The sequence below is a fragment of the Aptenodytes patagonicus genome, chromosome 4 (assembly GCF_965638725.1).
Source record: "Aptenodytes patagonicus chromosome 4, bAptPat1.pri.cur, whole genome shotgun sequence".
NCBI lineage: Eukaryota > Metazoa > Chordata > Aves > Sphenisciformes > Spheniscidae > Aptenodytes > Aptenodytes patagonicus.
In genome coordinates, this window is record NC_134952.1 from 11,104,077 (window position 1) to 11,120,656 (window position 16,580).

Genomic DNA, 16,580 nt, shown 5'->3' on the forward strand with positions numbered 1-16,580 from the left:
CCTGACTCCCCAGTAATAGGGAGAATCAAACAAATACTTCTGCGGGAGCCCCAGGTTTGGCTGAATCAATGGCACTCTGCAACACAGCTATGGCTGACGTGACCCTGCTACAAAAGTGAAAAAGACTTACAGAAACGAGCCAGACAGGATATGGCTGACTAACATTATTTGACTTCTGGTTTACGGTCTTACCAACAACAATGACACTGTTTAGTAAGAGCATGAAAAAGGGTTACAAATATACGAGAGGCGAAAAACTGCATTAGGGAGCTGAACCAATAAACTTCTCCATTCAATTTTAGCTCAAGCATAATACTAATGTCAACATGGCGCTTAAGTTTTAGTTCCACATCAAGGAAAAAAATAACGAATAAACTGGTTTTGATTTGGTCTTGATCACTTAATTGTCAATGAAATATTCTTTCATACAGAAGAGCAAGTTTCAGACAGACTCATTTCAATCAAAACTTTCTCCTTCTCTGGACATTGTACTAAAAACCCAAAAACTGAAAAAAATATTCAAGTCCAAAAGTTGCTTTCAAAAACAAAAAAAAAGTGGCTTCTGAAAACCATTTAGATTCCCATATTTCTGATGAAATATTTCAAATATTCACAAATAAATAAAAATTCCCGTGGCATTATTTTTCCCAAGCATTCATATCAACTGCATAATTTTGCCTATTGATATAAAGCTTAGTTTGAGAGATTAGTGAGCACTTCCAGATGTTTAGTAAATCAGGCTGTCCTATAAACCTTTTTGTTTATCTAAGACACATTTTCAAAGTCACAAGGGGGAAGTAAGGAACCCAGTTCCCACTGAAAATCAAATATCACCTCCTTTATTAAGAAAGCTGACATATTTCCTCTATAAATGATAACGTTGTTCTTCTGGGGAGGGAGAGATTATTTAAAAACAAATGCACTGAAGAGCATTTAATAGCATGGTTACAATCGTGATGACTTAAAGATATAGAATATAAAGAGGCAGGTTTGTCCACTAACTCACCTGATACGTTTGGAAGGAAAAAAAGAGACAAGCTTTTGGGCACACAAGTTTTTCTTCAGGTCTTGAACAGAAGAGGCAAAACATGTTTGGAAGTGCAAACCAGCTAGAACACTTTTTTCTCTTAAATCTATCTGTGTGCAAGCACAGTGTGTACTTGTGACAGCACTATTCAAAGCAAATGTTCTTATACAGCCTAACAGAAGCCTAAAGGTTTGGGTGTCAGCAGGAACCTTTCCACCAACTTCAGTGGCTGGGTTGATGTCACCTTTGGTAATCGTCCCTGAGTTTGGACTTGAGTTGTTGAGGCCACCACCGGCCAGTTTCCCAGCGACAGCTTTTGGATTTCCCAAGACTTAAACCCAGGTGCAGGTGGTGCGTCTCTTTGGCCAATACAGTCTTCTGGTAGCTCAAACTGACCTGACGGTCAGTCCAACTTGAGAATCCAAGTAAAAACCAACAAGAATTAGAGACAACAAGCAATAAGAAATAGTTCTGCTCCTGCGGGATCTTCTCAGCCTGCTGTGATGGGAGGTTTGTAGTAGGATGCTGGATGAGGGAACCAGAACAGCAGTGACAGTGTACAGCAGATGGATGGGTATAGCACAATATCTACTGGATCACTTCAGGAAGACTGGGCTTGGATCAGTTTAAGCCAGGCCCAGTTTGTTGCCTAGAAGTGCCTCATCCAGCCTCTAAACCGCTTTTTTTTTTTTCATGAGAGCCTGTTAACACTTACCAAGCATGAGCTCACATGAAGGCCAATGGTTAGGAGCTGATAACTATTGGGAAGACAGTTTTGAGAGTGAACATAACATAAATGCAGGTTTTTGGAAGGAAAAAAGCAGCAAGGTGCCTACCTATCTTGCCAAGTTTCTTAACCTTTGTGTTTTATACCAAACCACTGATTTCCAAAAGCACAATTAAATTTGCTTTATCCGCTGTCATTCACCCTGCTCCTATCTTTGTCTCTCAGTAGACTAAGCAGATTTTCATGAGGGTAGATTTCTTCTATCTATGTGCCCCCGCTTCATTCACCTCTATATACATGAGCTGGGGTGACATAGTGCTATTTAGGCAAACTGGATCTCAGTTACATACATGAAAACCCAAACGTTACTTCCCTGGCTTCAGTGGAGTTATATACTAAATTGTTTCAGCATCACAGTACAACTTTAGTGCTAAAGAAACCACAACACAACATGGATATTTTGCTCCCTATTTATTTTTAATTTTTTCCATATCCCAGTTAGCATCTCCTCATTAGAAATGCTAAATATGTGCTCAGACGTTTGCTTGTCTCATTCCTTTTGTTATGAAACTTCTGCATTGACTTATTTTGAGCAAAGATAAGTCTTGAAAAGCTTCAACTCTTAATCTAAAGCCTCAAATCATTAGCTGAAGGTTTATTTCAAGTTCCAGTTCATACAAGTTCAAGACATACTTGGTCAGCCTGACTTCTTAATTGCCTAGTAAGGGGATTGAATATTGTGGGGCTTATATACCCCTTTTTTGACAGTTAGTTCTTGAATCCCAAATGTTCATGTGATTTTGCATTTGTATTTACTATATTTTAAACCCAGATGGAACCAGTTAGATCACACATTCTAACTTTCTGCCTAACACCAGTCACATCAAAGGTTAGACTTTAAATTCCTGCGCCTTGTCCTCTCAGTTCATAGATACCATTATGAAACTTTCAAATATGAAGAACGGAGCACAAATATTAGGAAGCTGCTTCAGTGGTTATTCAGGTTTCACGTTAAAAAAGTGCCATTTACTTCCTGTTTGACCTTTACTAACCTCAACCTCCATTCATTTAATCTTCCTGTGGCTTTGCAAGCTTTTTTAAAGAGCCCTCCTTATCAGATTGCTTGTCTATTTAGAAGGACTTGAGGGGGCATCAGATTTCTATTGCATTTTGTTCTATATGTTACGCTTTGGTTGTTTAGGTGATTACTGCTTCTGCATTTCAGCCTTACTAGAGTTTGTTACCTGACAAAGTTTAGTTTCAACATTATGTTCTTTCTCTTTTAGATGCAGTCACAACATGTTTGTTAATTAGTTTTCAAATGAAAAAAACTTCAGAGTAAATTGCTTACAAAATAGATTAATTAGATCATAATCTCCAGAGTAATTTTCCTTCCTATCAGAGCTAAGCATACTCACTTCCAACCCTTCATAATCCAGTCCATGCACCTACGCAAACAGACAGAGAACAGAGGAGCAGCGCTGGTTGCACCAAAAAGGTAACTGGAATCAGAGTGTCCCTTATCACTCCCCAAAGCCCCAGGCTGTTCTATTTCAACTAGTGGACCATTATAATATCAAGTATTTTATTATTTTAAATGTTATACAGTGAAAGAGAAGTTCTCTTGGATATATGTGCCTTCACTACTCACAGTTTTGCATTACAAAGAATATGATCCTGGCAGTAGTAAGCAGAATGTGTGTACCAGACTGCGACCCTCCCAAGACCTAGGGACACTGCATTTCTGGGTCCAGATGGGGCACAGGAGGGAGGCATAAACCAGCTGCTCTGGGAATACCCTAGGCAAAACATCAGGTTCCTATCTTTAGAAGTCAGCAGGATGATGATGAAGGGGTTTAGGCAGCTCCAAAACTAGGTACTAGCCATGGAATCCAGTCAGGTTGTGGTTTTCAGCACTGCTGTGCCCTGTGAGTCCTGCCATAAATATCTACCTCTTCTACTGAATCTTTTACAGTGCCACAATGGGAGAAAGCACCCATCCCACGCAAGCTGGTAACGTTGCCACACAGCATAAAAGGAATACATTATTCTGGATTAAAAGCAAATTAACTGGCTGTGGATGAATTCATATTCTGGCTCACCTGAAATGAACACAGCTAATCCTGCGGTTAAGAGTTACGCTACCGTTGTCAGTATTTTATAAGCACAGGCTCTTTGCAGCGTGGCACAAGAAAAGCAAGTGCAGCAGCAAAGAGAGCAGTGGGACAGTCCTTGCTTTGAAGAACTTGCGATCCAAAATCCAGGCACCCGGATGGGCTCCCAGAAGAGGCGTGCTGCGTATATGGCTGTTCTCTAATCTCACAGTGTCCCACAGGCCATCTTCGGAGGAGGACCTGAGGGCTGGGGGATGTAGGGAGAGCAGGTGGAGGAAGGGGATTGGGAAGAGAGAACATACTCTCCAGCACAGAGCAGTGGCTTTTCTCAGGACCACATACCACCACAGACCCAGGCTACACTGAACTACCTTCTTCTACCCTCTGTTGGGCAGGTTCAGCTAAAGAAAGAGGCATTAAAGTGGCCCTGACTTCATTTTTATTGTCAGTTCTGATTTCCTTTCCAAAGGAATGTAATGTAAGTCACAGGGCTGTCAGCAAAGGAGGTCTGAAGATGCGTCGCTCAGACCCCTCACAGCAGGCACGTAAGACGGGTGAGGACGAGGCAAGCCCACGGCTCCACTCCCCATCTGCCTGCCTCTGCTGGGAAGGAGCAGAGTTGAGCCAGCCATACTCCTCCTGCACCGGTTACTTCTGGCTACTGGTAGAATCAACCTCTCATATATTCCAGAGAAAGTCCAAGCAGTGGGAATACTACCGTAGAGTTTCCTCAGTGCTTTCTTTCCCGTAACACCCCAAGCTTCCCTCCCAGGCCAGCACTCGCCCGGTGCGGGCTCGCACCAGTTTCCAGCGGAGAAGCGTGTGGCGGAGAAGCAGGCTTTATCCGGGCGAGCACTTACACTAAACCTGTGCTTAAACATCACTATGTATCCCCAAAACAAGCCGAGGAGCACCCGCCCTTCGCGGTCCCCTCAGGGCGGCGCGGCGCCGCCGGCCGGTAACGGCTGCCCGCCTCGCGCGGACGGCCAAGGCCGCCCCCTAGCGCGCGAGGCCGGCACCGCAGGCGGCGACCACCCCACCGCCGCACTGCCGGGAGGTGGACTCGGCGCCGCTTCTCATGGGACCGACAACTTCTACCCCCCCGAGGCGGCCTCCGCGAGGGCCGTTTTCCCTCAGAGCCGCGCCGCGGCGAGGAGAAACACCTGCCCGGCCGCCGAGTGGGGCCGGAGGCTGCGCCGGGCGGCGGGGAGCGCGGCGGGGAGCGCGGCGGCACCGCGCCACCGCCCCTCCCGGAGGCCGCCGCCGCTCGGCGCGGGACAGCGCCGCCGCGGGGAAGAGAGGAGAGGGCAGCTCGGCCGCGCGGCTCCGCGGCTCCCGGCGCGGGAGAACCGGCGGCAGCGGCGGCGCTCGGGGCGTTTTTCCGCCCGCTGGGGTGTTCCGCCGAGGCGGGCGCGGCGGCTTCACCTGGCGGGACTGAGCATGCGCGCGGCGGCGGGGCACGCCGCCGATTGGGAGCGCGATGCAAGACTAGGACGGAGCCGCCGGGCAGCCGCGACTTCGCCGAGAGCGCGCTGCCGCGCCGCTGGAGCGGGGGCGCCGGGAGCCGCTCTCCATGGGATTTGATGCCGCCGCTGCTGCCTCGGACCCTGCTCCCTGCGAGGATCCAGCTCCTGCCGGGGACTCCCGTTGGCCGGGCGGTGTCTTCCCCGGAGCCGCGGGCTGCCTTGAGCCGGGCATGACTGGGCGGGCGGCGGGGGCCAGACGTGCCCCGCTGCCCCCTCGCCGGGGGTCGGGCGGAGGCAGCGCTGCCGCGCTCCCTGCCGCGCCGGGGCGGCGCTGCCCGGCCCTGCCCTGAGGGGCCGAGGGGGAGAGGCGGGCGGCTTAGCCGTTGGGAGCCGCGCGGCGGGGCGGCCGTTGGACCGTTGGCGGGGGGCGATGAGGGCGGCGGGGCGGCGGCGGCGGGGCGGCGGGACGGGGCGGGGGCTCCGCGGGGCTCTCTAGGACGCCGGCGCCCCGCACACCCACCATGGATCTGCTGGTGGTGGTGAACACGAGCCTGGGCTCCCCCAACGAGTCCCTGGCGCTGCCCCCCTCCTCTCCGTCCTCCTCTGCCCTCCTGCAGCCGCCCTCCCCCTACTCCCCGGCGGCCGTGGCCAGCCTGGCGGCGGTGGTGGGCTTCCTCATCGTCTTCACCATCGTGGGCAACGTGCTGGTGGTGATAGCTGTGCTCACCAGCCGGGCGCTGAGAGCCCCCCAGAACCTCTTCCTGGTGTCTCTGGCCAGCGCGGACATCCTGGTGGCTACCCTGGTCATGCCTTTCTCCTTAGCCAACGAACTTATGAATTACTGGTACTTCGGCAAAGCTTGGTGTAACATTTACCTGGCGCTGGATGTGCTCTTCTGCACCTCCTCCATCGTCCACCTGTGCGCCATCAGCCTCGACAGGTATTGGTCAGTCACACAGGCGGTGGAGTACAACCTCAAACGGACCCCCCGGCGGATCAAGGCCATCATCCTCACTGTCTGGCTCATTTCAGCTGTCATCTCCTTCCCGCCATTGATCTCCATGTACCGGGACCCTGAAGAAGATGGCTTTCCCCAGTGCAAGCTCAATGATGAGACATGGTACATCCTTTCTTCTTGTATTGGCTCTTTCTTTGCCCCCTGCCTCATCATGGTGTTGGTCTATATCCGTATCTACCGCGTGGCCAAGCTAAGGACCAGGACCCTCTCTGAGAAGCGTACAATGCCAGAGGGGTCCTCCCAGACTGAGAATGGCTTGAGCCGCGCTGCTGGCGGCTGCACATCCCTGAGGATGCAGCTGGGAGAGAATGGACATTATTCAGTGCACCACTGGCGCAAAGCCTCTGAGCTGGAGGACATTGAGCTGGAGGAGAGCAGCACCTCAGAGAGTAGACGGAGGCGGAGCCGGGAGGAGCATCCCCGCAAAAGCAGCAAGAGCCAGTCCTTCTCCTACTCGTATTCCTCCAAGCATTCTAGTAGCCGTCTGTCCCGCTCTAGCAATCGCTCCATGCAGTTCTTCTCATATCGCCGTCGCCGGAAGCGTAGCAGCATCTGCCGTAAGAAAGTCACCCAGGCCCGGGAGAAACGCTTCACTTTTGTGCTGGCCGTGGTCATGGGGGTCTTTGTAGTTTGCTGGTTCCCTTTCTTCTTCAGCTACAGCCTCTATGGTATTTGCCGGGAGGCATGTGAGGTCCCTGAGACGCTCTTCAAGTTCTTCTTCTGGATTGGGTATTGCAATAGCTCCCTCAACCCAGTTATCTACACCATCTTCAACCAGGACTTCCGCAGGTCCTTTAAACACATTCTCTTTAAGAAGAAGAAGAAGAACTTCCGGCATTGAGCTGGAGGGATGGATTTGCCTTGAGCAGGAGTAGAGTTAAAAGAGAAGGAGAAGGCTCTATGCTGAAAAAGAAGGGAGGAAAGAGAACATGGGGTTTGGGCTTAGAGAGAAGGAAGAGGGCTTGCCCCCTCAGTGGAGCAGAGTGATGCTGTGGGGCATGGGGATAGTGTCAGGGAGGCTGAGGGCATTCACCGTGGTACAGAATGGCGACATGGTGCTGGAGGAGCGGTGCTGGAGTGCAGATGGGTAAACGGGGAGGGGAGTGGTTGTCTTTGAACCCTGACGGAGTGCATGGGGAGTCCGTGGAGGAAAATAGGCTAAGACACTGAGTTTGGGAGGCAGTGAGCTTTTATGGGCTCTGGAATTTTGGGGGAAAATAAGCAGAGACATCAAGAGGAAAGGATTAAGTGGCAGTGGTGGTGGAGATTTGAGTATTTATAAATAGAGCAGCTGGGGCCTGTGGTGGGCTCGTCCCAGTAAGAAATTGGCTTTCACTGCTTATGTGGGGAAAGAAAGTGCAAAGTACCAGGCACTGACAGTCTTTTGAGTTACGAAAGGATTTAAATGTTTGCCAAAAAAAAACCCTAAAGAACAATCCAAACTCTTTTCTAAATAAACCTTTGTACTGTTAAAACCTTCTGAATGATGATTTTACACAGGACTTAAGTCAAACAGAAAGCATGGGGTTTTCTTTTTCTTTCAAGGGGTCTCTGCATATAGAGCTGGATGGGAAATATTTTTCCTATCTTCCCTTAATTTCTGATTCATCAGTGGGACAAACCTGGGAGTCCCGCATGTTTTCATGAAATACAAAAATGAGCACGTGCACCCCATGAGCTTATTTCCCCCTGTTGGATCGCCAGGCAGTAAATTCCTGCTCCGTCCCTCTCAGATCAGTGGCCTGAGCACCTTGCTGTCCTGGAGCAGGTAGTGAAAAAAAAAAATCATTTTGGTGAACTCGCCTAACATTTTCTGAGTTGAAAAAAAAATCAAATTTCCAACCAGCTCAACTTGCATGTGCCCTGGGGAAATTTCTCCCCCCTCTTTTTAGGTCCCCCTCAAAAGGCTTATCTCAGGGGCTGGATGCGTGCTGCTCTCATTCTCAGGCAGGCAGTTGGATGCAGTCTGCTATGCAGATTTTCAAAGGAAGAGCAATCACCGCACCACTAAGGTCTTTAAATCCTTCGTATTTACAGTCTTAGAGCAACTAAATCCTTTATATTTATTTTTTTAATGAGAAGCGTACATTGCAGATTGTCAGTGGTGTATGTGAACAAATCTCAAAAGAAGCTGCAGTTGTTCCAAACTTTTAATATTAATGTTGCTTTCTTTCCCTTTTCCTGTTTGCATTTCTAGTTTATGATTTCAGAGGATTTTATTGGGGGGGGAAGAGGGGAGAAGAGTTTGAGTAGTTATTAAAGCAAACTGTATTTCCCATGGGTTTATAAAATGTCATAAACTGTAATGAAGAGAATGAGAGACAGGGACTGCTGTCTGTACATTCGCCACTGAATGCATACCTAGTGTAAGACTCAGCTGAGCATTTACATTCCTTCTCCAGCTGTGCTGCTGCAAGGTGTGTATTCTGTTTGCGGGGTAAATACTGCTCCATTTTATGTGTATTGCTCCTTCCATAGGCAGCAGGATTTGGCATCTGCCTCAAATGAACCTTTCCATAGTAAACAGCTCTTTGGAAAATAGAACAAAATCTATTCTTACACGGCAGGCTTCTTGAAACAGCTAAATTGAATCTATACCTGAGAATCATTAAATATCCCCTTCCTCTATTCTGTCTGAAAGGTGTCTATAGCCTCTCTTCTCTTGAAATCTCTATGGCATAAGGAGAAATGATAAAGCAGTCACTTGTTTCACCAGTTTTTCATAATAAGCTTTTGGTTCACTTAACCCTGGAAAAGGAGGTTGTTGGTGGCTAAGATTCTGGTGGTAATTCAATAGACAATTTAACTTCAGGGCCAACTCAAGTGGGAGTTCTGCCAAAGTAAGGATTAGATGATTGCACCAAATGCATTAGAAGTTTGCTTGATTTCACTAAAGATACAACCGAGACATTTTCAAAGTCTTAAGTCGTAACTTATTGGATCCTTTCTTGAAATAAGACTTGGAATTGTGAAAAGATTTGAGCTTTGTTTAAACATTTGCACTTTAAGAAAGGATGTTAAGACTTATTTTCAGGAGAATCCCTTTGTAAATAAAAGTGGTTTGGTTCAAGTATGTACCTGAGACAGATAAATATGAGAAAAAATAGCAACCGAGAGGAGGAAATTACAAGCCATTTTCTCTTTTGCAAAATGGAGAATTCTTTTTAAAGTTGTATCAATAAAAGCTGAAACGAGATGATATTATTTGTAGGTAACGATGTAGCTAAAAAGTTCAGGTTTGTTTAATCTGAAGAAACTATATAATTGCCAGAGCAACCAAAGCAATATATGGTACATAGCTACTACCTCTGAGCTACTGGACGGCTTCATTAGAGATACCCATTCCTACCAAGATAAAGGTCTGCTTTTGTCACTTAATGCTTGTTTTTGAGTGGTTTCCCAGTCTGCAGACACACAGCAGTTTCACTGTTGCACTGCTTTTGAAATGAGATTTGTTGCCTGTAAACACAATCCTTCCCCTTTGTTTTTCCTTGTAGAATTCAAGGAGTCTATGGAAATGAAATTTAATTGATAGTCAGATTTTAGTGAAAATGAAGTACATATGGAATGACTGATGTGCCTTAAAAGTAATTTCTTCGCTATAAAATTATTCTGTGGTCATTATAAACATAAAGGAGATAATGCTTCTATTATTGTTTTGCATTTTCAAATGTCTAAAAGGGATTGATGCAGATACTGAACATCTATGTGCAGCAGCATACTTAAAAACACGGCATTTTCTGTGGTTTTAATTTATTTCTCATCACAGTTACTCATCTGATTCAATGCCTCAAGAGGATCTTATTTCTTCTGAGCTAGATAAAAAGTAATATTCATCAATAAAGATGTGCAGTATACACCCCTTTTAAGTGCATTTCCCTTTAAATTAGTGAATACAGAGGATTTCTATAAAAATTGTTTTTAATGTAACTACTGAATATGCTTCAAGGAAGTAAAATGGGGCTGATTTATTTTTTTAATTACAGTGTTCTCTTATACTTGTAATAGCTGAAGACTGGAATTTGTTTGTAACATATTGTGTGGTGTTAACTTTTCATAAAAAGTTATCAGCTCTGCTACTCACACTCTGGTTGTGCTTCCACTGTAAGTTGGCTAATAGCATATACAGGAAAAAAACAGTCAATGCAGCTTTTGCTTAAGAAAAAGGGAAACGATATTTTATGTTTCGAATGTGTCCAGTTGTGTCTTTGATCACATCTGATGAGCTCGTTGAAACACTCTTTACTGTTGTGGAAGAATGAAATGTTACTGTGAAGCCATATTGATTTTAACAACAAGCACCTGATCTTTAACTGTTCATTTGCTCATTTCACCATGAAGAAAAATTTCTGTCAGTCTAAAATGAGAAGTTAATGTTTTATTTTTGAAACCAATTTTCTGAACAGTACCACTATTGGTTGGTTATTGAAATATCGAACAGTACAACTTTGCTAGGATGGGAATTCAGTGCTGCTGTCCTTCAGCCCTCTTCTGTGGGAGTTTTGCATGAGTGAGAACTGCAGAATCAGCCTCTTCAGGGCTTGGGACAGATGGAAGGGGCCTTATATATAGGAGATTTGACAGGATCACAGCTTTAAATCATTGTCTAAAGTAAGAATCAGGCCCTTGTTGTTCTGTGTGCTCTCTGTTCAGAAGAGCCATGTTGTTCCAAGAGCACTGGCAATTTCTGAGAAGTAGACCTGAGATGGTTGTGAGCAGCTTTGCTCGCATTGAGCTGTATCACCCTTTGTGAGTAAACCCAGAAAACTTCAGTGGAGTTTACTTGTGGGTGAAGGAACTACTCAGTGTGGGCAAGGATGTTAGGAGCTTCCTTAGACGTTGCCTCTTTTTCAGTAAATGTGCCTGAGGAATGTAAGCAAACATTTGTGCGTAAATGTACAAGAACTGAAAGAAAGGAGTCCTCTCTGCTTAACTTTGACTACTGTTCAAACCCATAGAAGGTGTGGGTCAAGGGGTTTTTGACTATATAACCAGAGCAACAAACCCTACTGTATATTTTCAGTACAAGCTGTGTGAAAAGCATTATCTGACTGCATCTGTTTTTTGGAGAAGAAAACTGTTGGTCTCTTTCTTGCTCTATGGAAGTTGCTATTGGTTAGAACAGCATCTGAGAAGTGTAAGGATTTTGAAGGAAATGAAAGTAACAACATGCAGTTCAGGAGAATGTTCTAACCTTAAACTATGACTACAGTCAAGAAGGAGAGAATACCTACAAGCTGTGCAAAATGAAGGCCAGATGCTATCTGTGAGTTTGTTTTCATGCTTGCTCATTGTGACCTTGTTGGTGAGCAGAAGGCAACTAGATGCTTCAGAGAAAAAGCTCTAATTTGGAGGGGCAACGGTGTGTGCGGAAATGACTACCCACAACACTGGAGGAATTAATATTTACTTACCTTCTTTGCACTGTAGACAAGTACAGTGCAGGAATTTGCCTTTTTCATTGCACAATAGCAAATATTAATTTGCCTTCCAGATCTGTGGGTCAACTAGGCCATACAAAAGATGACACAGGAGAAGGCAGGGATAAGGGATTGCTCACTTCAGTGTTCAACACTAAGATTAAGTTTGTCCTTTTTCCTTGAAATTAAGCCAAAAATACAGTTTGGCACTTGGACGCAAAAGACCATGTAGCATTATTGATGCTACACTGAATATAGACTAGTTTTGGCCAAAAGCATCAGTTCATATTATACACCCTGCACATCTCAGTTTCAGGACAGAAATGGGAGAGTCTGACACTTAAGGCATGTGAGAAAGGAGTAATCAGCAGTTTGAAGGGTCATGGGTGAATTGTGAAATTGCCCTAGATCCCATTCTGATAACTGAGCTGGCTTTAATTTTGTGGCTTCCCAATCACTTTGAACTCCTAAGAAAGACTTAGGGAGGTATGTAACATGGAAACAGTAGAAATACTGCTTCTCAAGGAAGTAAAAAGTGGCAAATTGCTCAGAGAGTCAGCATTCTGATGGTTATACCAGATGCCCAGACCTCCAGTGGTTGGATAACTCTACTACTGGTTTAGTGGGATCGGCTGGGGTATCTTCCACTCACAGTGACTATCATGCTTGGTCTGAATTTAGGTGATACCTACAGTTGGTACATTGCCTTTGTTTGAAGCGGCAGCCCTTGGAGTACGACGGAAGACATTTTAAGTAGTTTATCTCTCCTCTGGCACATGTCCTTCACTACACTCCCAAATATTTTTTAATTCAACTGCACAACAGTTGATAAGGTAGGGAAAGATTGCCAGTATCTTACAGAAAAAAAGAAACGGAGGCATGGAAAATGTCAGGAATTGAAACCTGGTGTCTTAGTCCTAGCCTAACATCTTACTGGGATACTGGTCTTCCTTCCCCCCCCTTCCTTTTTTTTTTCTTTTGGAAAATAGAAATTCATGCAAAATTGCAGAAGCTTATTTTTAATAGACTACACGGGTGATACTGTTTACACTAGAAAAAAGAGCTTTTCTGTCAATAAATGGCATTCTGCTGTATAGCAATTTTCTTTACTATACTTCTCTGAAAAATCTAATGAAAAGTAAACCAGCACTTAATTCAATTTGTCTATATGTAACTCACTTAACAAAAATGCTTTATTAAAGGTCCTGAATGTAAAGTACACAAATCAAATATAGCTGCCTACTTCATCAAAATCAATTAGTTGTGTTTCAGCATTTTTGTGAACAGCAGTCATTCATTTTGTATGATACTCTTTCCTGATAGCTCTCTGCTGATAGAGAAAGTGGTACACCCTGTTGACAACAGGAAAAAAATGAGGATTCGTATTTCTCTCCATTAACTCTGTTAAGTCTCCTCTAATAAATTAAAAAGCAGGCCACTAGGAGTAGGTCTTTTGGTGTGATGTCTAGTAAGTGACATGAGTCAAAGAAATAACAACCTGACTGGTTCTGAGATGTACGGTACATTTAATAGAGAGGCTAACCCTAAGCCACAGGGACATGTTTCTCTTGGTTTTGTTCTCTATGCCTTTGACCCAACATTTCAAATTATTTCCTCTGTAGTGGAACACTTTCAGCACAGCATCCCTTTCAACCTAGTCTGTTGGAGTAATTAATACTGAGGTCTCCCACTTCCTCACTGAGTACTTTCACCAATAGACTATTTATAAAGGTGATGCAACTAAAATGCCTTTCCTTTAGCCACATAAATGTTTCAGTTGATCTAGCTTTTTGTCTCTCGGTAGACTAACACTCTCATTCCACAAGGACATTCTCCATCTGGAAAGTAACACATGTCAAATACTGGGAAGAATACGAGAAATCCTGAAAACCCCCAGCCACTCCAGCTAAATTTTAAAAGAAAAGGCCACAGCTGAACTAAGGAAAAGGCTTAACCTTGTCTGTGGTGGGGATGCCCTATCTGAGACCACCTACTCAGATGCGTCTCATCAGATTTTGGTGCAAACAGTGTGTGGAGCTGTTCAGCTGGGGCCCTTGCAGCTGTACTGAGAGGAGTAATTTCAAGTGCCCAGCAAAGATTAGAGTATGAAAATATGTACCTATTGAATCACTTCACATTATAGCAGACTCTCTCTCTTTGTCTTTCTGTTCCCTTTTTGCACTCCCTGCTTGCAATCTGAGTACAATACACAGCACACGCTTGCTGTGCCTTTACCTTGTATGCCTCAGTGTCTGATCTACAAAGGGTAGATAGCACTTCTCTCCTCCCAGGTGTGCTGGGAGGATTCCCCAGAAGACTACCTGTGAGGTGCTTCGATGCTGGGTTGTGCTATATGTAAGTACCTCTAGTGGAGTAACAGGAGTGATGCTGAAAGTTCTTGACTCACTCCAAGCCATACTGTTTTATCACCAATAAATGCTTGCGTGCAGAGTTTTGAATGTGCATTCACTAAGGTTGGCACTGGTTTGTTTACATCAGCAGCAACTTCTGTCAGTGATTAAAGGGAGACTTTTAGTCCATCGGACTGCTAGTTTTGGTTTGCCGCACAGTATATCAGAGGAACATGATGCATTGTTTTAACAACACAATTAGCAATAGAAGTGATTAAAGATTCCTGGATGGCATGTTTTTCTTCCAGAAAAATGCCACTTTGATGAAATCTGATCTTTCCTTAAAGAATGTGTCTGTTTTGCCCCGTATATGATGGAAATCAGGAGACCTTTAATCAGCTTCTGCTGGCCTGACTGCTTACTGGCTTGTCTGGCTGGCTCCTGGGCAGGCTGCTGGATCAGGTGCCAGAAAGCCGAGACTTCCAGGCTCCTGGATCCTGGGCAGCTCAGGCCCCTGGGTTTATGGGCACTCAGCTCTGAGCTCCATTATCACAGTATCTAAATGCATCATAACCTTTGTTATACTTCGTCAATGTCTTTATGCATTAAGGAGGCACTACCATGCCCTTTTTGCTGGTAAGAAACCAAAAGATTAATGGCATTTAGGTAGGTAAATCTTAACAAGCTTCTACTTTATGTGGATTCTTCCAGTTGCAAATCCACTATTGATTCTCAGACCCCTGCTAAGCTCCAACGTATAAAGTTCTTCCTGTGCTTTAAAGTTCTGCTTCTGGCTCTGTGAATGTTGCATGTCCACAGAACTTGCACGTGAATCCTATCAGGACACACAAACTAAATGTTTCTCTCCTTTGCTTGTCTCCATCTGGTAGGTAGGACATGCAGTTTGGGTTTTGCAGAATAAGAAAAAAGTAAGGCACTACCTCCAGTTTGTGAGGAGGCACTGGCATTGCTAGCGTTTGTTTAAGGACTGTGTTCATATTTTTAGTCACCAGTGTTGGATTCACACTCCCATTTCTAGTTGCCTGTTTTTTCCATGTATTGAACAAGTACCTTCAGGGCATAACTCTGACCTATGATTTAGACCCCAAAGGGGTGGGCTTTTGCTGTACTCCTGGCAAAGTACAGAAATCAGAAGCACTACCAAAAAAAAAAATTTTGACCCAAGGTCCCCAAAAACTAGTCACTGAAATAGCCCACCTCATTTATGGGTCAAGGCTCAAATTCAGGCAGAAAAACAGGTATAAACCCAGGGATCTTTCATACCTCCCATTTCTTTTAGTGCCTGCAAAGTGTCTCAGGATACAATGAGGATCACTAGATCATTCTTTTCTCACACTTTGAAGGTCACCTCCCTTGAGATTACTGAAGCTATGTCTTCAATAATCCAGAAATTACCTGGAAACCCAATGAAAAATAAATGTTATAGTCAAGAAATAACATACATGATGCCAACGTTGGGCATGATGGACTCCCTAACTGGCAATACGCCTGTTGGGAACAAGCATTTTGGGCTATTGAGCAACTCTGTGTATATTTTTCAGGCAAAGTGATGACCATAGAGGGAACTTGAATGCCAGGTGAACGTTTTATACAGAGGAGGCTTCCTGACAGTATTTACCACCTTCAGAAATGCCAGTCAATGTCTATCAAACTCATACTTGTCATAACTAAGGGAAGGGATTGTCCCCAAATATGGTATTAAAGGAAAAAAGTAGGTAGAAGTAATTTTAAAAAGTAGTCATGCATAGTAAATATGGAAGGAGAAGGAACCTGTCTGTTCCTGGAGAAGGAGTTCAGCAGCAGTTTATTCTTACCTACTTCTGCCATCTTCAACTTGGGATAACTGAGAGTCATATAGGTTGAGGCTGCCCTCAGGTTACAGGTTACTCTTCAAAAAGTGTCATAACTTTTTTGTGTGTTAACTAGATTTTTGTTGTGGTAACAGTCACTATTAATTAATGACAGAAATTACATTTTTCCCTTCCCTTTCTTTCAGAGGAGAAACAAACAAATGGAAAAGATATTTTACAGGACTACAAGAATAGCTGTTCCTTTTCTATTTTGGTAATGCAAAAATAAATGTTAGGAATAAACATATTAAAAAGAGTCATTAGGACTTTTGGATGCAAATTAACCATTTCATTCTCTGATTAAACAAGCACAACTCAATTAACTCAATACACTTACTTATCCCTGAGGTTTTATATGTCATGTAATAAAATATCTCGGTTGCCCAGAAAGGCTGTGCTATCTGTCATTAGAGGTTTTTGAGACCCGACTGGATAATGCCCTGAGTAACCTGGTTTGGCCTCATAGCTGACCCTGCTTTGAGCAGGAGACTGGACTAGAGACATCCTGAGGTCCCTTCCAACCTGAATTAGCCTATGACTCTAAGACCTGTTTCCTCCTAATAATAAACAAGAGGAAAGTCCTAAT

At 44.5% G+C, this 16,580-nt stretch overlaps 1 protein-coding gene across 1 annotated transcript; it reads left to right on the forward strand.

Annotated features, from left to right (window-relative positions):
• Positions 1-5,826: 5,826 nt before the first annotated feature.
• Positions 5,827-11,506, forward strand: ADRA2C (adrenoceptor alpha 2C). The gene has a single exon (XM_076335865.1). It carries the CDS (start codon positions 5,856-5,858, stop codon positions 7,191-7,193), a length of 1,338 nt encoding a protein of 445 aa, XP_076191980.1. The 5' UTR covers positions 5,827-5,855; the 3' UTR covers positions 7,194-11,506.
• The last annotated feature ends 5,074 nt before the right edge of the window (positions 11,507-16,580 follow it).